We start from the raw sequence: 26,164 nt of genomic DNA, 5'->3' as shown, positions 1-26,164 counted from the left end.
AATCTTTTTCTCAGTTTTTAAATACCTAAGTTCACTCACCTGTGCATTCTCAGCCTCTGGGTGTTGTTTGTGTGAGTGTCAGTGGCCCTAGAGCCAGAGCCCTTCCTGCCAGGGCTTTGGAGCAGAGGGCTTGGGTGTCTAGGAGACCTCTATGTGTCACTTAGAGTCTCCACATTGTTGTCTGGGATGCAGGTGACAGCCGTGCCTCACTCTCCGGGTTGCTGTTTCTTCCTGCTGTTGCCCTCTGCCACAGGAAGACGTGGCTGTCGCCCCGTGAGTGGGGCTGTGGAGCCCCCTGGGATGCCTGCACTTGACTTTTCATGTTGGCAGACACACCAGACTCACAGGTCCCTCTGAGAGGAGACATCTCACCCAATGCTAAAGTGTCCTCTTGGGGGTCCAGGAAGCAGGCTGGCTTCAGGCCCACTGGAAATAACATGTCGTATCTTCAAGCAAAGCCACCCCTTCTCAAAGGAAAAGGAACAGTTGAACATCTGACACCTCCGAGCAGGACAAGCCCAGGAAGGCTGAGTAACTGAAGCCCCTGTGCCTTGGGTGGGGTGTATGAAAGACCTGTCTTCAACTTGTGACAGTCCCCAGGACACACAGGCTTCTATGAGCCTCAGGAGCCCCATGTTCATGTCCTTTCCCTAATACTGGGAAGGCCACACTGGACTTACTCATACAGGAGTCTCAGTATATTCCAAACAATACAGGGGCCTAGATGCCATGGCTTTGCTGCCCACGAGACCCTGTGTACAGCATCAACACTGTGCATATGGTCACAGTCACCTGCCGTGAGCCTTGTCTTTATTCTTAGAAGCTCTCCTTAGAAGATGAGGGAAGGAGGTGGGCAGGGAGTGTGCTGGGCTGCAGCAGCCCAGACCAACCCTTTCAGAGATGGGGATTGCTTGGTGCCTCCCTGAGGGTTCTCTGCCGTGAGAGCCAAGGAGAGACTAGATTCTATCTTCAGCCCCCAGCTTTGATCCTGAGTCTGTAAAGACTTTGACTTTGTAGGGAATTGGAGGTAATCACCCGCACATGGAGTCCGTCTGGGCAGAGTGGCGGCTGGGGCCAGGGTGGCTGCCTTGCAGGCCCTCTGGCTTATATCTCCCATGGGGATTTAGCACACATGCGGGCTTGTGAACATTTCCCAATTAGGGATAAAGGCTAGCAGTCCTCCAGGTGGACAGGGGCAAGTAGGACCTGGGGAACCAAGCTGGGGCACTGCCTCACTGCCTTTGAAGTCCCTTGGTTTCCACTTTCCTGTTCCTGCCCCCTTCCCACTCTACGTCTCCAGCCTTCCTTTTCCTCCACCCATCCCAGCTCCACTCCACCCTCACTTGCTGCCTCCTTTTTTTGCCAATCTGGGCAGAAAAATCACAATAATGTTTTTCCCGTTTCTGGAGAGTACCCATGACAGCAGTGCCCAGACAGCACCAGGCTTTAGAGTTGGTTTGGGAAACTTCAGGGAAAATGCCAGGTGTGCTTGCGTGAGGTGCCACGGGTGTGCTTGAGTGAGGTACCAGCTGCTCTAGGTCCTCTTCAGTTCTGTCACTTCTACCCTGGCCTGGGATTTCTCTCCCCCAAGTAAGTCCTAAGGAAGTTTTCTGTCTTTGATACAGCCAGCTCCATGTAGGGAATGCGTGAGAGCAAACTCACAGGCTGCTATGCAGTCTGCCAGTAGCGGCCATACTCAGCCCTTCCAGTCCCAGACCTTGTCTAGCTTCCAGTGAGAACCTCAGTGCATGGCCTGAGAGACCTAACTCTCTGGGGAGGAGCTTAGTGTGAGTGCTCTGGTGCAGGGCAGTGACTCCTCTGGGGACGGGCGTTCTCACCAGCCAGAGCAACCACAGTAGGCTGATAGGAGCCCAACTTCATCACCTTGATCTTTCAGGTTCTCAGAGAAGACAGGGACCTGCTCTATTCCAGCTCTCAGTTTGGATCTGGCCTGGCCTCTGGTTCTGCCCCAAACCAGATGTTCTAACTGAGAAAGGGGGTGGGGGGCTGGCACCACTGGCCTCCAGAGCTGATTACTCCCATCTGGACCAGACATCTTGCCCTGTGCTCTGCGATCCCTGGCTCTTAGCTCAGAGCAGATAATACCTTCAAACATGCGGTTGCAATTTATTGGCCTTATAAGTTAATTTTAGGGGGTGTGCAATTGATTGAAATCAAAACTTAATGAAGGCCAGAGTCTGGGGGTCCAGGATCAGGGTAGGAAGGAGCCCTGTGTTCTTGCTCTGTCTGGGGTCTGAGAAGATCTTCAAAAGCTGTAATTAGCTTTTCTAATCAACCCTGCTTTCCTGGAAGAACTTTACAGAGTAAAACGGGTTTGACATCCCTGTGGCAGTCCCTGAAGCCCATGAGCCTCTGCAGGGAGGAGTTGGGGTGCTTGGTAGATGGCCTTTCCAGGCTCCCTAATTTCTGTTCTCAGGATCTGACATCTGAGCAACCTTGGCCTGGGGAGGGGAGGAGGGAGGGCAACGTATGTATGTGAAATTTGTCACCTTAGTGTCCTAGAACCCTGAAACTACATTCCCCTGGGCTGTGTGCTGTAAGGTTCAGCCCTTCCTGGAGGAAGGCACTCAGGGTCCACTCCTTGGGGACAGTTGGAAATGACAGGGAGCGGTTTCCTAGGGAAACCCTGCAGAGATGGGAAGCCATGTTAGAGCTGAGGATGGCCTTGCCATCCTGAGGTTCAGGCACCACTGTGAGATCATCATCTCGTTCCATGGGTCAGCACGTCGGGGGTCGTCCTGGCGAGGGGAAGTGTGGCTCTTTCCTAGCCTTCTTCACTGAGTAACTTGGGTGTAAAGGTGACTTCTTATGACACACACTTAACTCCGCTTGCAGCAGTGACCGTGTAGGTGCCTTCTGAGAGTGGTATGGGGCTATTTCAGTGGTGGCCATGGCACAGTGACAGCCATGCCATCAGTGTCACGGCCAAGCTGTGCTCAGCCAACACCCATATAGCAAGGCATCAGATAATTGTCTGGGAACTAGTTAATGATTCTTGTGAAATCTTCCCTTGGGGTACAGCGAGGACACAGGCAGGCCCTGATGGTTCCTATCATGGTCGCTGGAGAGGCTATTCGGCAATTATTTATAGAGAACATCCCATGGTCTGGGCCAGGCTTTGTAGATTCAGCCAAGATAGAGCCAGACCCAGTCCTGCCTCACATGGCTCCCACCCAGTAGGCTGAAGAAACAGAAACAGGACTACAGACAGACAAATGGACAGATGCTGTACCATCTTACAAGTACTGAAATGAGTTGCAGAAGATACTGAGAGAGTAAAGGGCAGAGGATCCTGCTGTAGAAGGTGGCTGATGGACACAGCCGGGGTGATCAGGTCTACCTTGCATAGGTGGAGAGCTGGTCAACAGGCCTGAGGACTAGCCTTGGCTGGTGTGAGCCTTCAACTCTGGGACCGGCCTACTATCCCCTAGTGAGGTGTAAACTGTAGGACTGGCTTGTGTAGAAGCTGCACGTCCCTATAAGACCCTGAAGTCTCAATAGCTGTTGAAGCAGTGGCTCTCAGCCTGTGGGTTTTGGCCCCTCAGCAAACCGCTATCTCCAAAAATCTTTATATTATATTTGATGAACAGTAACAAAATTACAGTTATGAAATAGCAATAAAAGTAGTTTGATGGAAGGTTGAGGACCACTGTGGTAAAGGACACAGGTAAACTTTGGGCACCTGGGTCCCCTCTTTCCATTCTGACGTCTTGGCTGTGAGTACAGCTCTGTACTGGGTCCTGTGGCCCCTTCTAACACATCCTTGAGCCGTGGCATTGCATAGCTGTGAAGCAGACAGGGTGGCCCACGATTGTGCTCTGAGCAGTGGAGAAGGCATGGGCCTGAATTAAGGGCAGTTCTAGACAGAGACTGCAGTGAGAGGTGCGTGTTCCCATAGGCACCAGCTCAAGGTAGGGTTCTGAAAGGCTCCATGGCTCTGGCATGGAGACTGGAGCAGAGGCCCAGCAAAGGAAGACGGACTAGGTGGTCCCAAGCAAGCTCTGGCTCTTCCCTCTGTCTGGCCAAGTGAGGTTTATAATTCAATGCCCTATGCTTTCCAGTACCAGGACTGCCAACACAACCTTGGTCTTGTGTTCAGAGCCCCCATAACAGACTGAAGAAGAAGAGGGAACCAAGTCAACATTAGGCAGTGGAGAACATGCAAGAGAATTCTAGAGCTGGCGAGATCAGCATGTAACCATGGTCCTCTCCCCGTCACTTCACATAGGTCTGTGTCTTCAGCTCTCAGAAAGCATCGTGCCTCCTGGGAACACAACTCAGCACTGTCTCGGCTGTGTGAAGGATGCGAGCAGCTAAGACCCAGGCTCCCTGCAGTTGGGTTGTTGTACCTGAGTGGGAAGATGGGTTAGTGAGGACCCTTTCCACCCTGAGAGTGGATTGAGCTTCCTGATTTCCCAGCCTAGGCATCAGCTCTCCTGGGCATCTCCCACCTTCCCACCCCTCCACCCTGCTACTCTAAGATGGGTATCTGCTGTGGTCCCCAGAGTCCTTGTAGAACTTAACATGACACCCCCAGGAGAGTAGTGCTGAACAGCTCACTCCAGTTGCCATCGTCTGGCAGACTGCAGTCTGGGGATTGGTTGCCTTGGTGTGTGTGCATTGTCTAAGTTTCATCTACTTAAAAAAAAAAAAAAAATCAAATGGAAAACAGGAGTATAAGGAAAGGCAGGCGGTTCGTTTATGAACATGATCCCCCAGAGCCAGCATCAGGGACTTTGATTCCGCCCAAATTCTGGGTTCCTGTAACCATATGGCACTCAGTCACGCTCAGGTTTCTGTGGTTCTCCATGCTGGAGTAAAACATCTCTGGAAGCCAGGCCTAGCTCCCCCACCGTCAAGGCTTTTTCTCTTCAGAGTGCTTCACTCCCCTGGCTGAGCTGCCTCTGAGGTAGACGGGAAGACAGACAAATGGTTACTTGGGTCAGATGATCAAGGATAGAGTCCCATAATGCTCCTTGAGGCAGGGACTTTCCTTCCCGAATTCCTTGAAAGGCTCTTAAATATTGTTCCCTGGCTTCTGAACCACCATGTTCCTTGCCTGCTCTGATTTCCTGGTGGTTTTCATGTGTACATTTAATTACAGCCTGAAGGTTATATGTCACTTCTACCTGCAGGTAGGATGTTCCACGAGGCTAGTCAATCTGGTGTGGGCACAGAATGTAAGCCTTAAACCAGCCATTCCAGACAACGTCCCAGCTGCCTACTTCCCAGCCTGTGACTTGTGCACACTCCCTACCTTTCTGGTGTACAGTTTTGGTTTGCCTGGGGTTGTATGTATATGAGTTCACACATGCAGATGTGCATGTCCTCTTGCATGCACGGTGTGTGTGTGTGTGTATGTGTGTGTGTGTGTGTGTGAAAGCATGCCTTCCTATGCATGTGTGGAGGTCAGAGGTTGACACCAAATGTTTTCTTCTATTAATCTCCACCTTATTTTTTGAGACAAGGTCCCTCATTAAACCTGAGCTCACTGCTTAGCTAGCTTGGCTGACCAGAGAGCCCACATTACCATGGCCAGTTCTTTTGTGGGTTGTGGGAATCCCACCTCACATGCTCATGCTTACACAGCAAGCCCACTGAACCACCTCCCCAGCCCCTACAGTTTTTCTAACTCTGAAGTCATGTATTCAAAGCCTCTAGCCCAAAGCGAGTCTCCCAAAAAAAAAAAAAAAAAAAAAAAAGCAGCTTTGGTTAATCAAGGTGGCTTGGTAGTCCCAGCACCTGAGTGTCGCCTTGCTCAAGGGCTGGGCTCCATGGAGCCAGCTGCAGTTCCGTGAGGAGTGACTGCAGTGTGGAGTATAGGTGCCCCAGCAGATCCCCAAGCCCCTCCGTCTCCAGTCACACAGCTGTTCCCAGAGAGGCCTTCATCATTTCCCTTTAAGTTAAAAAACAGAAGCCTGTAAAGAGAGGCCGTAAAGGACAGCCGAGGCCCAGATGTGCACGTGTGAGCAAGGCTGGCATTAAAGTCACACATGCCTAAGCCGATCGGTATGCTTGCTCAGGGGAGCGTTGCACCTGTGTGTACTGGAAGGAATTTCCACAGAATACCTGCCCCATGTCTGTGGGCAGACTGAGACATGTTCTGTAAACTGTGGTGAAAACAGCTGTTCACGCACAAACAGGGGTGACTAGGTTTCTGTATCATATCTGAGCTCAGCCATCCAAAGCCAAGGTTAACTTCTCTATTTTGTGTGTAGCCAAGACCAGCTCTCAGGGCCGTGGAGGTGGGATTTTGTTCACATCAAACAGCACTTCATGTTTCTGAGGGAAGGTCTCCTGGGCAGTTCAGAGCACATCGGGGGCCAAAGCTTGAGCTGCTAACAGGCACTGAGGCAGGACTCTTGATCTCTGTCACTGCCTCCCATCTCTAGGCATCCTGTCCACATACACCGTTAAACAGAGCCGTTAGAACCAGTCAGAACAGCATCTATTCCCCAGCCCTGGAGTTCTCTGAGCTTCACTCTGGTCCATGAAGGCAGCTCCTGGGTTCTCCTCTTGGCAGGAGATAGACAAATCAGGAGTTTGTAGCCAGTGGGTGCAGAAGAAATGTTGGCCACACAGATAGGAGGCAGCCGGCTTCAGAGCCTGTCTTGACACACTGGAGGCTCTTCTCATCTGTGAGAAGCAGGTACCCTTCTCACATCAGAAAGATGTGAAGGGTGGTCCAAGAACCACTCTTAGTAACTGAGGACTTGGCACTTTTAGACTGGGAAGAGACATGAAGAAGTTACTGTCTGGGAGCTAGAACCTCGTTCCTGGTAGGATGGCTCTGTTCTGTGGTTTTTTTCTCCCTACCACAAACTCTGTCTCCCAGCCTATACCTTTTCAGACAGGGTCTTACCCAAGTTGCTTGAGTATCATTCCAACTGTAGACCTTCGTGCCTCAACCTTCTGAGGGATGGGCTTACAGGTGTGTGTGGCCGTCCCTGGGTGTCTTGGCTTTATTTAATAAATGTGCTTCAGTAGAACATCCACACTTTGCATTTTGAAGGCTTCATTTCTTCCTTAAGCCTCTGATATAACTGGGTCTGTGGGCCTGGGTCAGCATCATGGTTATCTCAGGTCTGAGTCTACTAGAGTCTCGTGGCCTGAGCCCAGACCTGCGGCAGTTGCCCAGGCAGTGTGCCCATGGCTGAAGGGAGGTCCCTGTGAACCCTAGAACCGCAGTTGGTCTCTCAGAGGGTCCTGGAAGGCTAGCTCCAGCAAGTGTGTCCTGGCTTTGGCCTTACTGCTTTTTTAAAAGGCTGTGGCCTGGGACTCAGTGCGTGTGAAACCTTTGCATTGGGGCCTGGCCGCTCTCCCGGGAGGCAGGATTGTAGGCCAGCTTCCAAAGCCACTCAAGGTCCATCTCCTCATTCCATCTGCAGCTCGGGCTGGCCAAGTCTGCAGATTGGGTGGGTCACAGTTACAGCTCAGGTTCCCAAAGCAACTTTCCATCCAAGGGCTCCGCACACCTCAGCATCAAACACTCCATAAAGTCCTCAGGTCCAGAATACTTCTTTTACTTCTCTGAAGTAGGTCATTTTGAGTGTAGTATGTTTTCGTTTTTTGGTTCTGCAGTGCAGACTGTGGCGTGGACTCTGTATGTGACTGACGGTGTGTAGCTGGAAAGGGGTTTTCAGGGAGTAATCACCTAGAACTCAGAAGACAAATCGTGATCCAGTTTACGGATCTTACGGGAGGTAGAGAATAACATAGGTGCATGCCTGTGACTGGCCTCAATTGCAATGACTGGTCCCTCTGAGGGTCTTGCCTTGTGCCTCCTGCCTCATCCAGTGCAAAGGTACCCCTAGTGCCCCATGTCACTTAGTGGTCACCTTGTCATTCCCAAACGGGGGAACTATAGCTTCTTCCCCTAAACCCCCATTCTCAAGGCCACTCCACAGGCCTGCTCTCCTTTGTAGATAGCCACCAGGGCTTCTGATAAGACTGATGGCTGATGTGTGTCTGCTCCTCTGACACCCAGAAAGATGATGATACAAACACACACACACACACACACACACACACACACACAGAGAGAGAGAGAGAGAGAGAGAAAGAGAGAGAGAGAGAGAGAGAGAGAGAGAGAGAGAGAGACAGACAGACAGACAGACAGACAGACCGACCGACCCTGGTGATCTGTCATTGAGTTTGCTGTGAGGCTTTCTGGGGTTCAACTCCCCCCTTCATGACCCAGCCTTGTCCAAAATGACATCTCTGGTCCTTTTGAGAGGTAGCTCCTGTCTCCTGATTTGGGCAGACTGCTTGGCATTTGGGTTGTGTGTAGTGATTACATCCCTCTGTTGCTTCCCTTTCCATGAAGGGGGGGGGGGCGGTCTGAGAAGAGCCTGTGCTTTCCTCTCATGAGGAATGTTCTCCCACCTGACTAGACAGACACCTCTCTGTGGGAGCCCTGTGGTCTTTCCCTCCTGGACCCCTTCTCCTTAGTCCTTAGAGAACCTCAAGTTAGAGTTCAGATGCTATCAGCTGGGTCTCCTAACTTCTCAGTGCCTGGCCACATTGGAGTCCAAGGTCTTGTTGACATGCAAGGCCCGAGAGCAGGCCTGGAGCCAGGGCAGAGCCACCTCATTGAAATAGCATGTTAGCATTTAAACAATATTAATACTATTTGACTCATTAAATGTACAAAGGCCAATCAAAGTGCTTCCATGTGTGTGCTGTTAGTTCTGGCGGGCAACGCCTCCAGTGGCTTCATGTGGTTTCAGACAACATTCTAGCACATTCCTAAAATACCCACAAAAGCCTTTATGTAAAAGCTCATAAATGTGAGCCGCGTAAAATTATTTTTTTCCGTGTTTCATGTCACCGTGATCAAAGTACAGTAGGTAAGAGTACATTTTCAAAGCCTTGTTGAGGTCCTTCTTTAATTAGTGCTTCACGCACAGAGTGAACCCATAAACCATATAATGGGGGTACAACTGTCTGAGCACCCCGTGGCCACCTCCCTTCTGACAGTGCTTGCCAGCAAAGCTGGGACTTGTGGATGATTCCAGAATGGCCCTTCTAATCACCCTGGTTTCAGTCCCTTTTGTATTAGACCATCTCGTTGAGACTTGAAGCTGAGAGCGTTCCTTGAGGTCCCCTTCTTAGTGTGTGGAATCAAGTCCGTTCTTGAATTGTTGGGGCCCTGTCTAAGGAACCGAGTCTCAACTTGTCTGCCCTGCTCCCACAGAGAACACCCTAGTTCCTGGGAAAAGTGGGTGTGGCAGGCCACTGGCATCATGGCCTCTGCTCTGTGGCCAATGGGGAACCTCTTGATGGACACTAGCCACTGTGGAAAAGGGCTGAGTATCAACCGCCTGGTGAGAAGTGCCATGCTTGCTTGCCCTGGCATCTTCCCTTACGGTTACATAAAATCTAACTTCTCAACAAAGACTGGAAGGAACTTTGGAAAAAAATTGGATTTGTGGGAAATGTCAATTTATGGTATTATGGGGTGATTTTTAAATTTATTTTTCTTGAAAAACGTTTTTTAATTCAGGGAGGGGAGCCCACAAGGAGGTCCCCCTCGGGCTTGCATTTTTGTCTCCTTCAGTTCTAGCATTTGAAACTCTGGACCCAGCCAGTGTAGCCTTCAGGGGAAGCTGAGGTGCCTGAGAGACACCGCCCGGAGCAGAGGCCAGGCTTCTGGCTGGGGTCCAGAGCTGAGACAGCCCATTCTACCTTATAAACGCTATAAAGCACTGAGGGCGTGGTCCAGGGAAGTCAGCCTAGGTCACCTGGTGCTTTTGTACTGGTCACTGGATAGTGTTGACAAGCGCTTTCAAGGTGTTTGGTCCCCGCCAGGGCAGCCTGAGCCAGCTCACAAAAATGGGCCTGTGACAAGAACAACAGTACAGGAGGCTTTTCAAGCAGTACACGGAGGAAGGACGGTGGTGGCCGGGACTCTGGGCCTGTGCTCTACGGGCCAAGTGGGCAGAACAGGAAAGGACACATCCGGCAGATGTACTTTCTGCTTCTGCTGTGGCCTGTGCCTTTCTCCTCGGCTTACAGCAGAGGCCCCAGAACTTGAGAACTTAAGTCAGAAAATCTTGCTACTACCAAGTCTTATGCAACGGGTTGTCCCAGAGGTGACTAGTCCATCTTTGCATATCTCAGGAACATTACAGAATGTCCTAGTGTGTGTCACACAACCTGTGAGACATGGCTTCTCAGGTCCCAAAGCACAATAGTTTGTCTCCCTTGGGCTATGGTGGACAGGGGCGCTCGCAGAAAGCTGCTGAACAAGATAAAGTATTAATGCCCCGGGGTGAGGTCCACAAGCCCCTTGTTGGCCAGCATCCTGGATTTACCAAGTGATAGTCCTGAACACTGTCCTGTGGGTGCCCATCCATGCCCTTGAGCTGCAGGTACTCTGCCCAGCACTTAACTAGCAGATACTTAACAGGTGTCCACTAGGCAAACCTGTTGTGTCCCACCCTGGCTGGTGGACATCACTACCAGAAATTCACAGTAAAGGTGAATCCTCCTTCACAGTAAAGGTAAAGGCTGGGCCCAGTCCTCAGGGAACCATGAGTGGAGGGGCTCGGATTCAGGGGCAGAGTGGCACCTCTTCAGGGAATTAGGAATGGAAGACAGAACAGCCCTTGCACCACACTGTGTGACTATAGGGAGACTGTGTCCTTGGCAGGACAGGAACTCTTTAGTTTCATCTCAGTTATGCTCTGGTGTGTATCTTGTTTCTGGGCAGCAGGGGTCGGGGGTGGGGGGTTGCTTCAAATCAAGGTCAAATTGCAGGAAAGGTATAACTGGCCCTTGGTTCCTACAAGATGCCCCTGTGGATGTCAAAGTCTTGGATGCCCAAGGCCTTCATATAAAGTAACAGGGTAGTTACAAGGACCTACACACCTCCACTCATGTATTCTAAGTCAGTTGAGGTTGCTTGTAACACCCTTTGCTGCAGTGAGACAGGGCCTTGCTCTGTAGCTCTGTCTAGCCTGGAACTTAGTATGTAGCCTGAACTCAAGACTGCGGGAATCTTACCTTGGCTTCTCAAATGCTGGGCTGCCAGGCATGTGCACCCACGCCTCTGGGACTGCTTAGCATGGAAAAGCTCCAGTGCAAGTCAGTGGCAGACACACAGTTCGTCTGAGCGAATCACAGGAAGGAGAAAGTCTGTAAACATTTGGTACCCATGGCCTTCCTTCTTTAACCAGAGCCTAAGGATGTAGAGTTGTAGGTATGGCGCTGACTCCCCAAAGACTCCTTTCTCTCCCCCTCATTCTCGAATGTTAACATTTAGCACGTGGCTTCTTTTTTTTTTTTTTTTTTTTTTTTATTGTATAACAGCTTTTTTGTGACCTAAATCACAGGTGCTTGTTAATTTTGAATATACTTTGTTTTAATATCAAAAGCAATAATTTTCATACCAGTGTCCCAGCACTCGAGACCAAGGCAGGAGGATCATGAATTCAAGGATAGCCTGGCCAAGGCCTGGCCTGATTCTTCTTGCCAAAAGCCATAATCATTTTTGGGTGTCCACTACCCTTTTCTTCTTCAGTGACCTAGCCTCTAGTCACCTCCATAGCACATTGTTCCTGACTGCATGGGCTAGAGACGGAGCCAGCCAAAGCACTGCTGGCACCAGCCCATGTCTGCCCAAGGCCCACCGAGAACCTGCTGTAGGGCCTGAGGCTCCATCCCCATGGTGCCAGCATGCCTGTTCCACTAATGGGCTTTATCTGAGGTTAGACATTGGATTTCATGGTGAGGAAAATACTGGCCACAAGAGATGTGGTTTCCTGGAGTTGTGTTGGTTGGTTATTAGCGGAGTCTGAGGTTACAGCAGCTGGCCTCACAGATCTTAGCAGCCATCTGACTGTCACCCTTGAATTTGGGACGTTAGCCGAATGGCCTGTTGGTTCTTCCTCTTCCTGTATCATCAGATCTGTGGGCTTTTCAGTGTTGACTGAACCTAAGAAGGAAGTGCAGTCCCCACACAACTCTTCTTCTGTTAGAGGTCTCTAGCAAGTTACTCTGAATCTGGTGTGATGTGGAGCAGGCTTATCAGACAGCCTTCCTGAAAGATAGAAATGTTAAATGAGGTGACAGTTGATTCTGGAAGCAATGTTTTACAGTGATGGCCAGCTCTGTGTGATGAGGAGGGACACACCGTGCTGGATCTTGTAACTGAGAGGAAGCTAAAGCCGAGAGACGTTCAGTAAGCTTGCCAGAGACAGCTCAGACTCTGAGACTGATTTTCCTGGTTCCTAAGGTCTTACCTTTCTGCTTCTACAGCCTTAGGATGGTCAGGCCAGGTCAAAATGTCAGCCCTGGGACCTCATGCCCTTAATCCTAGACAAGTGTCTAGAGTGATGCAACAATGTGGTACCCAGGCCAGTGGCCCAGAGCTTGGCTTGGCATCTAACGGTCCATGGGCATGTGTCTTGCAGGTATTTTGAAGGTGGTGTCTCTTCAGTCTACCTCTGGGATCTCGATCATGGCTTTGCTGGGGTGATCCTCATAAAGAAAGCTGGAGACGGATCGAAAAAGATCAAAGGCTGCTGGGATTCCATCCACGTGGTGGAAGTGCAGGTGAGGCCGTGCCCGGCTGGCCGCCAGTCTCCCAGTGCAGGTTCCTCACCCACCAGTGCTGCTGACTTCCCAGATGCTTCTGCAAGGGCCGTGATAGGCTATGAGCCCCCACTAACTCCTAAACATGCCCAGAGCCACGTAGGTAAAGTCAGAGTGACATGATCATTGATGCTGAAAGTCCCCAGAGAGCTGAAGTTCTGCCCTGTACAAACGTGGGGATTTTTTTATGAGAGGAATCGCCTTGGTGTCAGGAGGGGTGGGTGGGTGGGGCTCCATGTCTGCCTCCTCAGTTCAAGTTCACAAGGTTACATTCTCCACCTTGTCCCCAGGAGAAGTCCAGTGGCCGTACTGCCCATTACAAGTTGACCTCCACGGTGATGCTTTGGCTGCAAACCAACAAATCCGGCTCGGGCACCATGAACCTGGGAGGCAGCCTGACCAGACAGGTAGAGCTTTCCCTCCAGCCTCTCACCAGTGCCCACTGGGACCAGAAGCAAATGAGCACTTTGCCCTGATTAGAAAGAGCATAGATGGCCAGCTGCCAGTCCACCTGCGAAGGGGTGCTTCACGGTCATGTGTCACTGCCGGCTGAGCTGCATGTGACTGTATGCCCACTGTCTGACAGGCAGCTACCTCCTGTAGTAGGACCGAGTGATTGCCAGCTTGCCAGCCACCAGCGCTGGGTGTCTTCCACGCTCACACTTTGCTGACTTTGCTAGTGGTCAGGCTGTGGGCTCCACGTGATTTGCTCCCTGACCAGGTCTGAGCTCCTGCTTACTGGCAGCAGAGGGCTCTTGGTGGGGAACTTGGGATCTGCATGCTCTTTCTCCAGCTTCGTGCACATGAAGATTTGCCAAGCCCATCTTGTCTGTTCGTCACCTGTCCTTTGCTTGAGTGTCCCTAGTAGCCATATTCTAAGATGTCCCTTTCAGGCTGTGAGCAGAGTGTAGAACTTGGACTTCCTGGTGCCCTGTCTCTCAGCATCTCCATTAGGAACTCTTGGATGCACCCAGGCAGCTTTCAGACCCTTGCCACTGCATCCAGAGTTCAATGGCTATAACCTGACTCCTTCAGGACCCTTACACACCTGTCCATCTTAGGGGAGCACTTTATGCCACACGGTCGGTGTGTTAGGAAGCCTTGTGCTCATGAAGCACGGAGGAGCAGACTAAACACAGCAAAGGTCCTCAGGAGAAGCTGAGGAGCCGGCTACCCAGAGCGCTTCCTTTTCCTGAATGTCTGGCTTCAAGAGACTCACTTCTCAACAAGATTATTGTACTGGGGACTGGGATGAGTCTCAGTGGTAGAGTACTTGCTTACACGGCTCATTTCACAGTACCCAAACCACCCAAGATCATTTTATTTTTGGTAGCTCTTAAGAGAAGCACATGGCAGAAAAGTTTGGGTTCATAACTTTCTTAGGTAGGTTTGAGTTCTACAAGCTGTACGGGAACCTACTTGCAGTTGAAAATCAGCAGTGCAAAGGCAGTAAGGTCAGTGCCAGCCTGCACATCTGGGGCACATCTGGGATGCCTTAGAGTCTCCTGTGCAAAACCTTCATGACCTGTGCCGTTGTCAGGGTTAGAGGCCACAGGGAACCCAGGTCCTCTAGACAGGGCTGTCTCAGAGCTCATCCTGCTGTGTGGCGTGCACCTTCAGTGTCTCAGGCCCTTGACATAGGCAGGCCAGCCAAGTCCCTGGGCAGCCAGCTTCACCACAGCCTGCTTCCACTTTTCCCTGCTACCCAGTGAATAGGCGGGAACCCCTAAGTCCATCCGGAGGCTACTTCCTGCCTTCCTTGCTGCTGGGAACTGTCTGTAATCACACCCAGTGTATGGTGACCTGCACACATATTTAGTCATTCAGCTTCCTGATAGTTGAAGTCAGTGCTGCCAGCATCTGGCTCAGCGGTGCCGTACTCAGTAGCCCTGCCAAGCCAAACTCAGCCTGCTGAGTGGCTGTCCTCAGCACACCTTGTCTGCATTGCCTCTGCTGCCTTGTGCTCTTGGGGCTTTCCTGAGGAAATCCGTGCCGCTGTCATCATCCTTAGGGCCAGAGCCATAATTCATCCACAGTGTGTTACTGCTGAGGCTTGCCTCCATGTGAGCAGCTATAAAGAGGGGACGCCACAGATGGACAGATGGACACTAACAAAGCAAACTCCCGAGTGGGCAGGGCAGCGGGGTCGAGAGGCTCAACTCTGAGTCCCATGTGAGCCCTGGACATTTTTCTGTGGTTGTCTTGGATGGGTGACTGGGGTTCCAGGAAGGTTGTGTGGCTCAGCATACAGCAAGCAGACATGCCTGCGTGGCCGTCTCTGTTGAGTAGATGCTAGGCAGTTGCCACTGAACAGGTGAGGGAGCTGAGGCCCGCTCATGCAGATACACAACTGATTAGAACCAAAGTAGCAGATCCAGGATTTGAACCCACATGTGTCTAATACAGTGCTCTTTCTCCCATTCCCTCTCTGGGTGACGCCCATTTGGGAGTGATCACACACATACGACACAGTTTTGGCAATCAGTAGGCAGAGGGTTTCCTTCCTCTGTCATACATACCCACTCCACAGTGTCAGGAAGGACATTCTCACCAGGTCCATAGTGCCAGGCATTGACCCTGCACGCCATGCTGTCCAGCTGTAAGGAGCGTTCGTAATCCGGGATAAGCAGGTCCCCATCTCCCCAGTGCTGTTCTTTTCCAGCAGCCTGGCCCCAGGGGCTTCCCTCATTTCCCAGGCCCCACGTACAGAAGGCCGGGAGCTGTTCTCTTCAGGGGTCCTGTCCCACGAGTAGTGCAGGTTTGCTCCTTGTCCTGTTTCCCTTATATGGCTCCTGAGAATACATTGAGGGAGTTGAGAACCCTTCTTGGTGGCACCTGTCACTGTGATAAATGGCCCCAGATGCAGGTCCCAGCTGCTCAGGACACCCTGCTGTGAGCGTTGCCTCCCCCCTTCACTGTGTCCTTCAGTTGCCTCTACTCAAAGCTGTGTCTTGGGGATATCCTTTAGATGGGAGGTTGTCTTTTGGGGGTGGCAGGAGCAGCAGCTGAGGCCTTCTGGGGAGCTCATTCCTGCTTCCTCAAATCCCCCTGCCAAGGCTGACTCCACATGTGAGGGGGTGGCAGGCGGTGCCCCTGGCAGGAAGGCCGGGAACAAGTAGAAAGGTGCGGCATGCCAAGTCCTAGATAGGAAAAGGAAGCTGCCTGGAGAGGTCACTTTGCCTGTGTGGCAGCAGAGACATGGGAATGAGGTGGACCATAAATCTCTGGAAAGAGATCCAAAGACTCCCATGGGGCAGACCTACAAATGTTCGCTTCATTTTCTTTTCAGATTCTAAATATTTAGATGAAAAGGTGGACTGTTGAGTTGAGTGAGGAGACTGGGCTCACTGGTTGTTCAAGACCTCCTCCCCCAGAAGCCACAGCCCTATTGCCATGGTTCCAGCCGGGAAAGGGCAGTTAGGCCATGTGAAATAGTTTTGTAAGAAGACAAACCCATGGCCTTTACTTACAGATTGTGGGAATGAAGGCTGGAGCAGGCCTTTAGAGCTGGCTTGCCTTGGCAGCCTTGGCACCACCACACCTGCCAGTAGCAGGCTGCGGTGCATGGGGGGGTCAGGATGCTGCCATCTGAGTGGTCTATCTAAGAAGAGTTGAGTCTTTATCAAATGACCTGGGGCAAGAAAAGCTGATGTGAGCACCGCCCACAAACCTGCCCGCCTGTGGAAAGCAGGCGAGCCAAAGGGCCAGCCAGGGGTGCTGGGCCTCCAGGAGCAGAAGAGGTTGGGCTGTGTCCTTCCTAGGACTTCAGAACCCCAAGTTGTGGGTTTTTCTTGACTTTTCTGGTAAACATATAATCCACCCACCAGAGAGGTTGTCTCAAAGAAAACTGCCTTCAGAATCCTCCAGAAGTTGGTTCAGGCTGTAGCCCTGCCCCCCCCCCCCCAGCCATGTGACCAGACAGATCCTACACTTTGTAAACTTCTGGTTGCTCTGTAGCGTTGATGGCGTCTATTGAAAGCCCATGGCAATCTGATTCTTTCCTCAGCTCCCATGAGTCCTCTACATGGCCAGCTCAGTCGGGCATTCCACCTTCCTAGGGTGCTGTGTGAGCATTGTCTCTGGCTGGGTGCCAGGGTGAACCCTGACCTGACAGCCTCATGTCGATGGCACAAGCTGGGCACTCGGGCTGCAGGGCCCCAGGCATGGAGCATATGTTAACACATGGTATATGCTGCTTGCCATGCACTGGCACTGCGTGTATACTCGTCAGCTTAGCGTGCGGTAAAGAGGATGTGGATGCCAAGACAGGCACGGCCCTTTGCAACTGGGCAGAGCTAGAAGCTGCCACCTCGCTGCTGGTCAGGCCCTCTCGCTAACTGAACCGTCCGCCCCCACCCCTGTTTGAGGACCACAGCCACCAGATTCAAACCCTTACTTTACTTGTATCTTCCCCACCTCTGCCATAGAGAGGAGGGCAGGGTCTTGATGGGGACAGGCAAGCTGGGCTCTGACTCCAGACTCAGTTGGAACCACCTTGTGGAACATCTGTGCCGCCACAGAACATAAAAATGTTTTCCTTCTGGCAGCTTCTTTTATGAGGGTGTAATGATATATGCATTGCAAAAACAGTTCTGTTCCTGGTGGGCCAGCGCTGCCAGCAAGCTGACCCCAGCCAGGTGTGGGAGGAGAGAGGCCATGGGGGCGGTAAGGGGGCTATGGAAACTGCCAGGATCTTGAGCTTCCAGGCCTCGTGTGCTCCCAGGGAGTCCAACCCTCACCCCTCCCACACACACACACACTCTTCCTTTGAGGGTCTAGGGTTCTGGCCTTTCCCTGCTGGAAGGTGGCTCTTGATCCTGAAGCCCAAGCATTGTGACAGGCACTGCATTGCTCAGGAGGCTCTTATCTGCCCAGTGGTGAGAGCCCTTCACCCCCTCCCGCTATGCTCACCCCAACTGCCGCCACTCACTAAGATGGCCCTTGAGAGACCTCGAAGCCTTCATCCCTTCCCTTGTGAGGCAAGACTCTCCCTCTGTATAGAGAAGGGGACTGAGAGAGACTGGTCTGGAGAGGTGCAGTTCATTGGTCAGAACCCCCCACCGGAGCAGCTCCAAGCAGTCTTGAGGCTTGACCATTCCCATGTGGGATGTTGGTTTGGTGGCAAGCCCTGTCCTTTCTCTGAGACGTGCTCCCCAGCTGTGTTCAGTACACACCCTAACCAGCTGTCTTAGCAGTCGGCTTTCACTCTGCAAAGATCATGTGCCACCAGCGTCCTGCGCTGCGTCCTGCCGACCACACCTGAAATGGGACCAGGCTGTCACTGCAGTCGTGAACACTCACTACGCTAGCTTTGTGAAGACACTTCACAGTCTGAGACTTCTGAGGACTGCCTTGCCAGAGGTGCCCAGGAAAGCTCAGGGTCTAGACTAGGGGACCAAGGCACCGATGGCTCTCACAGGCCCCCATCACCACCTCCTTAGGGCAGCTCAGAACTCTGTTCTGCAGAGACATGTGGCTCTGGAGGGCCCTTGGGTCCAGACTAGTATCCAAACTGGGTTCTCCGCATGCAGCACAGGGCTAAATGGCCACCCCACTGCTCCTCAGGGGTACAGCACTAACTATAGTATACGCAGGTGCCTGTCTGGACAATTCTGTTAGAACCTATCGGGCCCACTCTGCCATGTGCAGTGACAGATTCCAGGCCGCTCAGCCCTCTCACACACAGCCTGGCTTTATAAGCTCTCTTGTCCAGAGTTCTGCTACGTCTTGATCTCTCAGTGGGCCTTGTCCTGACCAGGAGGAAGGAATCAGGGTTACCGACAATTACACACCACCATGTGGGTTCCAGAAATTGAATCCCGCTCCTCTGGAAGAACAGCCAGTGTTCCTAACCACTGAACCATCTCTTCAGCCTCCATGCTTAGCTTTTAAATACTTAGTACTCCCCTGGTTCTCTGAGTCTGAAGATGAGCCGCTCTCTTTTCTCTGTTGTCAGGGAGGTAAAGCTCACCATAGGGAAAACCAGAACCCAGAGCAGACCCTCCCACCTCCCTTCCGATGCCTCCGTTCATGCGCTGAGCTGGCTGTTGGCCCCTATGCCTTGTAACCCAGGAGTCTAGCATTCCCTTGCACCACCAGCTCCTGGCCTTGGAGTGGTGGGGATGCCAGGCAAGGGCTGTGAGTCCCTCCTAGCCAGGCGTTAGCTGACAGGGCCCATGGCTGCCATTGCTGGGCTCATCAAGATGTGGCAATATTGAGATACAGGAGGATTCCAATGCCACACCAGGCCTCACCCAAATCTGAGTAGCAGTCTGTCCCCGTGGCTGCCAGGAGTGATGTAAAGACAAGTGAGGCCAGAGTGAGGTGGCCAGTGTGGCTCTTTGCCCTCCCTGTTGTGGCCCTAGGAGCTAAGTGGGAAGTCCATTCTTAGAGCAGCGTCAAGAGACCCTGCCTTAGAAATGGTAGTGCGTCAGAATGTCTGCTGACTGAGCTGTTTACAACTCCAAACTTCAGTCATTGGTGCTAGAAAAGTGGCCTTGTAACAACAGCTCCACAGAGCCACCAGTCGCCAGAGGTCCGTGACACGCAGGGACAGCCACCTGGGAGCAGAGGACTGAAGTGCAAGAGTATTGGTGAGCTGCTGGTGGTAGGCTGCTTTCTGGAGCTGCAGTTTTCTCTAACACTGTGTCTCTGCAGATGGAGAAAGATGAAACTGTGAGTGACTGTTCCCCACACATAGCTAACATCGGGCGCCTGGTGGAGGTGAGTGGTTCCGGGTTCAGCCTGCGCCTCCACTGCCTCCCTCTGCTGCAGCTCCTCCTGCCCTGCCTCCAGTTTTCTGAGTTTTCTTCTGACTTGGATGCAAGTGGAGCTGGGCTCCAGGCCCACCCACCCCAGCGCCTCTGCTCGGTCTTGTTTCCCCTGATCACTGTGTGTGAACAGTGATCTGAACTCAGGGTGCAAACAGATCGTTGGAACACCAGGGGCCTTGGAGCAGCTTCACTTGTGGCTGCTGCAGTCTCGCCTGTCACCACGTCCTGTTTGGAAGTGGGGGCTGTTGTTTGGACTGGAGACATGTTCTCTGGTTTCACAGAACTGTTCACAGAGATGGTGGCCAGGCAGTGCTCTGGTGATGTGGTTTAGACCCGCTCCTAGCAGTGGTCAGAATTGGCCATCAGCCCCTAGGTGTTGGCTTCCTCCATGCCTAAGGATAAAAAAGACCCAAAACACAAATTATAGGTGGGGTTCTGGCAGCCTGGCACTGGCTCTCCGCACAAGGGAGCAGCCCCACAGCTCCACCTTGTGGCCAAGACAGGGACTGCAGGGTGGATTGTGGCAGGTGGGTGTGGGCCTCGATTCCTGTTTGTTGGCTCCACTGACTCACCTCCCTTCCCAGGACATGGAAAACAAAATCAGAAGCACGCTGAATGAGATCTACTTTGGAAAAACAAAGGACATTGTCAACGGGCTGAGGTAATGTACCAAACATGGGGACTGCTTAATGATCTGAGGTGTTGGGCCTCTCAGCTCCTCATCACAAGACATAGTCAGGGATGGCTTCGCAGTTTGAAAAGCTCAGAAGTTGGCTCAGCACTTTCTATGACCTTCACCAGTTCTGGTCTCTGGGCTCATTGACCACAGTAAGCCTTGATGCCTTTCCTCACGGTGGAGTGGTCACTGGCCGGCTACAGAATGTGCCCAGGCCCTTTGGAGTTGAACTTGGGAGGCCTCACACAGATCTCAAGACACTGAGGAGAGCTGAGCAGCCTGGCCTAGGGTTCCATTTGAGAGCCCCTGCCGCCGTCTCGTGCTCTGGGTTCTGCAGAAGCAGGAAGGACTCACTGTGGCCTCTGGGTCCAGTGAAGTGGGAGTGGGAGGCAGAACCCGCTAGGGACAGGGGATGAGGAGGGACCGAGATAGCACTGGCCTTGGAGTCATGTGGCCAGGACCCCGTCTGAGCTCTTTCCTCTTCCCCCAGTCCTTTCTCAGTGGCCCTGTCCCATCCGGGAGGCAGGGTGCCTGCCAGCAGACAGCGTTTGAAGAGTGGATATGGTTGGGAAGGGCTCCGAAGCTAGCACTGTTGTAGGTCTGCAGGGCCCAGTCTTCTGATGTCATTCCCTGGCCCAGGTTTTAGTGCAGCCAGCAGAAAGGCAGAGTGTAACTTGTGAGTTTGCCCAGCAGATAAGACAGCCACTCCTGGTCCCCAGTGGTCCTGAGTATCTGATCACTGGATGCGGTGGCACCAAATGCACCCTCTTCCACCAGGCCAACCTCCACCATTCCCAGTAATGAGGGAAACATGAGGAACATCCGAGCCTGGGTGGAAGCATGTGTGAACCTTAAAGACCAGGGCCACTGCCAACATAGACCTCTGTGGTTGCGATGTGCAGTCAGTCCCACTGCCGTGGCGGCCTTCTCCTGTCTCTGCCTTTCCCACGGCGGCCAGGCCCTTGTTCAGCACTGCTGTTTCTCTCTTGCTACGGCTTCACCCTCTCTGAACACTCTCTGTAGATCTCTTGATGCTATCCCCGACAACCACAAGTTTAAGCAGTTGCAGAGGGAACTTTCTCAAGTGCTGACCCAGCGCCAGGTCTACATCCAGCCTGATAATTGAGCCAACCCAGGTATCCTGTCTGAAGGGCGTAAGGCCTCCCCACTAAACAGGACTCACCAACCTGCCGAGACCCTGCCACTAACCTGTGTCCGCTCACAGCTGGTGGGCAGCCACATTAACTCGTAGCCTCAGCCCCACGTAGTGTGAACTTGTGTGTGTAGTGTGTGTTTCTGCACTCTGGGCATAGACCAGGTTTGAGCTATTGTTCCTGAAGCTCAATCTGTGGCACTACCACAGCCTCTCCAGCAGAGGGTGCTAGGTGCACCCGCTCCACTGGCCCAAGGAGCAGGGGCTGTGTGCCCTGCCTTCTGCTCACTCACCTCAGGTCAGATAACACAGCCAGATCCTCCCCCCTCCTCTACCAGGGATCCTACAAGTCCCAAAGCTACATCCCAGGGCCCCTTGGGCCGCTGATTTGGGAAGCGTGGTCTCCCTCTAAGTCTCCGAGAGTGATTGAGCACTCCTCTCCAAGCCAGGCCAGCACGCCTCCAGACTGGCCACTGCTGGGCACTCTGTGCCCACACCCTCCCCTAATGAGCTGCAGCTGTCCTCCAGCAGCCCATGCTGATGGGACAGAAAATAATGCTGCTTGTTGACAATAGCCAACAACCATAACTTGGCTTGTGACGAATACAGATGCAGATGCAACTAGACTCTGGGGAGGAGGCTTTAAAATAAGGCTTGTGAGACCCACAGGCCCCAGAGATGAACACCAAAGGCCCGGCCCAGACAAGGGCCTATGGGATTTACACTGAGGACTCCCCTCCCACTGTGGTCTGGTCCATGTGCTGACTTCAGGTCCAAAGCAGCTGGCAGTTCTATCTGCGTGGCATCCCCAGGCTTCCCTGTATCCCCGCTGGAGAACACCCTTTTAAGGAATACTCCTGCCATCCTTAGCAATCCAGCTGCCGGTGTCAGCCACGTGTGCCTTCTCCCCACCCCAACCCCAGCTCTGCCTGAGCCCCCACGCCGCTCCTTACTGTTAGGCCAGCGTCGGCCTCTGGTGAGAGCTTGAAATCCTGAGTGCCCCAGAGGAAGCAAATGCATCCTTGAGTGGCATCAGCTCACACGCATCATCAGTGGCTTCTTGGCTCAGGTCCTACCTCACTGTCTTAAAGACTCCTTAGGCATTCTCATGGTCACCTCTCCATCCCATTCCGTCTCATTCTGCCTCACTCCCCCCTCCATTTCTGCACTTGAGGATGGACTTTCCCATAGTGCTCTCACCGTGTGAAGTTGAGCGGCTTGCCGAGCATGCGCCCTGCCTCTTCCACCGCTTATGAGCTCTCAACAGTTGCTGCATATAGTTTAGTACGCTCTAAACTAACCGATGTGTCGTGAAGAGAACCATCGGGGGACCTTTCTCCAGCTCTGTTTTCTGTCGGATCTGGAAATCAGGCTTAATGATGAGGATCCACCCTGAGAGGGCTTCTGAGGATTGAGATGTGTGTGCACGAAGCACTGTGTACGTTGTGACTGTCTCCAAACCTTAGCTGTGTGGGCTTTGGTGCTTCCCTGCCAGCCAAGTATGCAACAGCAGGGCCCAGCGTGCTCACCCTCTCCAAGGGTTGCCTTTTAGAATGCAGACTTGCAGGGCTCTGCCCGGCTGGGTTTGCAGCCAGCAGCACTGACATGCCACAGAGGCCCTTGTCTGGATTCCAGTGGCTTAGCCATGCACAGGCTGGCTCCTAAGCATTTGGTGGGGAAGAGGGGTTGCTACTCCTGCTTCTTCAGGGTAAGGAGCCAGCCGCTGCTGCAGGTGGAGGGCTGGGTTAGATGCTTTGTTAAAAGGCCCTCACTATCCAGAGCCTTCACCTCCCTGCCAGGAGCCTGGGCAGCAGGTGTGAGGTCGAAGGCCCAGGCTGCATGCTCTCTGAAAGTTCCCAACAGCTTGGGCCTGCACTGCCATCCGTAGACCTAGGAATCTAAAGGCCAGGTCACCCACAGCCTGGGCAGAGATGACCTCTGTCCATGATGGCCAGCGGGGTACTGAGGTGCAGGCCCTGAGCCCCCTTCCCACTCTCCAGGACAGACTGCAGCCTGGCACCCACTGTGACCCAGGCCACCTCCCTCTCGTCGTTCTGCCTGCTGATGTCATCTCTCCTCCCCCGGCAGGTCTGTGCAGACGTTTGCAGACAAATCAAAACAAGAAGCGCTTAAGAACGACCTGGTGGAGGCCTTGAAGAGAAAGCAGCAGTGTTAAAGACCTCTGCTTCATGCTAACCGGACACGCCATGCACTCGTTAGGTTCCTTTCTTTAGAAAACTCGTTTTCTGCTCCTTTTCCCTCTTCCTTTCCCTCCCTGACAGGTCACATAACCGTTTGCATCGACCACGCAGCGCCATCTTCCCCCCCAAAATAAAGTCCGATAACCACCCTCCTCTGGCTCCAAGGCCTGCTTCCCACGACGTTTCCATAGAGACCTGTGGTTTTGTTCGCCTGTCCCCTCCCTTCCCTTGCCCATTTATAGGCACAGATACACTGTCTGACACCGCTCCCTCCATCTTTTTGTTACATTGGTGTAAAAAATGTAAAACAAAAAAATTTTATGAACTAACTGGTGTGTGAAAGAGAAGAAAAACTGGAGCTCTGATCCGTGTGTGTTTGGGAGTTGCTTGGAGCCGGGGCCGGGGGACAGGGGACAGCTATGGAGGAAGGAGAGATGTCCTCAGCACTGTCCTGCGCAGGTGTACCCTTGTCCTGAGGAGACCACGGTGAGGGTGGGAGCTGGCGACCGGCTGCTCTTCTGGCCAGGTGCTTTTCTGTCAATTTTTATGGAATGCAAAAGGAGTTTTTGTTTTATTTTGTTTTTTTGTAAAGCTTAAACAGACAAAATCTACATCTTCTACTTGAGCCTCCATACTTAAAAAAAAAAAAAAGGAAAAAAAAAGAACAAAAAATAAATAAAAAGAAACTGGGACACAATCAGTGCTGGCCGTGCCTTCTTGCTCACCTGCCTGTCTCTCCAGATGCGCATGGCCTTCCCTAGGGACCGAAGGGGGGCCCAGTGTCTGCCGAACCCTTCCAGGCTAGCTAGCCATTTCCCCTGGGTGTGACGGATGCATGCTTGCCACCCGATGTTGGTGATGTCCCCGACTCAGTCCTGGTTTCTCTTATTTGGTCCTATGTAAAGTCCAGGATTCCACTGGAGACCAAAGAAAGAGTGGGGCCAGGTGTCATGACTCATACCTGTAATAGCAACACTGAAGCTGAGGCAGAAGGACCGTGAGTTCGAGACTGGCCTGGCCAGGCCTACATAGCCATACATTGTCTCAACTAAAAAAGCCGGCAGTGCGTGCCGGCACACTGTAACTACAACACCTGGAAGGCAGTGGTAAGTAACCGGAGGGTTGGCATGAATTCAAGGCCAGCCCATACAGTAATATCCAGGCCTGCTTGACCTACATAGTGAGACTTTCTCAGAATGCTAAAACTGGAGACTGGGCCAGCGAGATGCTGTCTAGTGGGTAAGGGTGCTGGCCACCAAGCCTGACAGCTTGGGTTCAATCCCAAGCTGACTGGCACATGTGCACGAGTGCACGCACATATACGCACAGAGAGGACGCAAAAAAAAAAAATGCATCAAGTAAGAGATGCCAGGGTGACGGTTACCAAGCACTCCACCAGCATGTGCTACCCTTAGCAGTGTGCAAGCATGTACAAACACACACATAGTGCTACTTTTAGTACTGTGTACATTTAGTTGCTTTGAATTCAAGGGTGGGGGGAACCACCGCAAACAAGTACAAGTCAACTAATTTTTGACTTTTTACCTTAATAAAGCAACCTTTAAAGGTAGGCCTTGCCCAAACACCTTTCTGTGGGCTGTGAGTGGGACGGAAGGGCCTCTGTGTTCCCTCTATGCAGTGGGGATGCCTAGCTAAGGGACAGCATGGGACAAGTCAAAGAGTGTTTGTATTCATGGCCACTCCTCTGTTCTTGCATGCCTTGCTGCTTCAGTGGGAGGGCCATGGTGGCTGGCAGAGCCCCTGGGGCATTCTTAAGATGAAAAGGGAAGACCTGAGGGAGAGGATAGAGAGCTTTCCCAGGCTGCAAACAGCTCTGGGGAAATCCCAAGGATCACATGTTCAAGGCCCTTGGGGTTGGAGAGACAGTTCAGTGGTTAAAAGCACTGGCTGCTCGCCTAAAGGACCCGAGTTTGACTCCCAGCTCCTACACAATGGGTGGCTCAAAGCTATCTTGTTCCAGGAGATTCAATGCCATATTCTGGCCTCTGGGCACTGGACATACATGGGGTTGCCAAACATACAGGTAGGGAAGACATTCTACATGTCGATTTAAAAGTTGAAGGTTGGGCTGGAGAGATGGCTGTTCTTCCAGAGGTCCTGAGTTCAATTCCCAGCAATGACATGGTAGCTCACAACCATCTGTAATGGGATCCGATGCCCTCTTCTGGTGTGTCTGAAGACAGCTACAGTGTCCTCATATACATAAAATAAAGAAAAGTTTAAGTAAAAGTTCAAGGGCAGACACAGGCACTAGGGTTATATAGAGAAACCCTGTCTCAAAAAACAAAAACCAGACACAAAGGCCATCTAGGGAGACCCTGAAGAAGCAGTGGAGCTTCAAGTTCAACAGAAGGCCAACCTGGTCTTACATTTGCAAGTTTCAAGCCAACCAGAGCTACACAGTGAAACCTTATCTAAAGAAATGGCCCCCTCTCACCCCAAAAGGCGCATCGACAGCTGAGGTAAGGGTTGAATAGCTATGAGCTGGGTCTTGTCACCTGATGGCATGTCCCACAGGCTATCTACCACCTGGAGGTACCCCTGTTGTCTTCACAGAACAGGAAGGAGCCTGGATAGGAAATCCATAGCAGAAACCCTGGGCCAGGAGTCTGTCTGGTCTAAGCGCTACCTGTATCTGTCTCTTCAGCTCTTGTACATAACAGCTCCAAAACTCCAACCTCAGGCCCTAGACTTCCTGAGTCAAGATTTCCTCATTCAATAG

At 52.3% G+C, this 26,164-nt stretch overlaps 1 protein-coding gene across 4 annotated transcripts in view; it reads left to right on the top strand.

Moving 5' to 3' along the window:
- The window catches only part of Capzb (capping actin protein of muscle Z-line subunit beta), a 96,266-nt gene extending 72,148 nt beyond the window's left edge, over nucleotides 1–24,118 (top strand). For 2 of the 4 annotated variants that reach the window (XM_076933877.1, XM_076933874.1), the window contains exons 5-10: nucleotides 12,438–12,579; nucleotides 12,909–13,025; nucleotides 19,276–19,341; nucleotides 19,976–20,052; nucleotides 21,091–21,203; nucleotides 23,309–24,118. In XM_076933877.1, coding sequence (XP_076789992.1) covers nucleotides 12,438–12,579; nucleotides 12,909–13,025; nucleotides 19,276–19,341; nucleotides 19,976–20,052; nucleotides 21,091–21,193 — 505 coding nt within the window. In that variant the 3' untranslated portion in view covers nucleotides 21,194–21,203; nucleotides 23,309–24,118. The remainder of the gene's footprint in view (nucleotides 1–12,437; nucleotides 12,580–12,908; nucleotides 13,026–19,275; nucleotides 19,342–19,975; nucleotides 20,053–21,090; nucleotides 21,204–23,308) is intronic. The other 2 variants (XM_034501970.2, XM_076933876.1) reach the window with 1 other exon arrangement.
- Nucleotides 24,119–26,164: the final 2,046 nt, after the last annotated feature.

The sequence above is a fragment of the Arvicanthis niloticus genome, chromosome 5 (genome assembly GCF_011762505.2).
Source record: "Arvicanthis niloticus isolate mArvNil1 chromosome 5, mArvNil1.pat.X, whole genome shotgun sequence".
Classification (NCBI taxonomy): domain Eukaryota; kingdom Metazoa; phylum Chordata; class Mammalia; order Rodentia; family Muridae; genus Arvicanthis; species Arvicanthis niloticus.
This window is presented reverse-complemented; position numbering and strand designations above follow the sequence as displayed.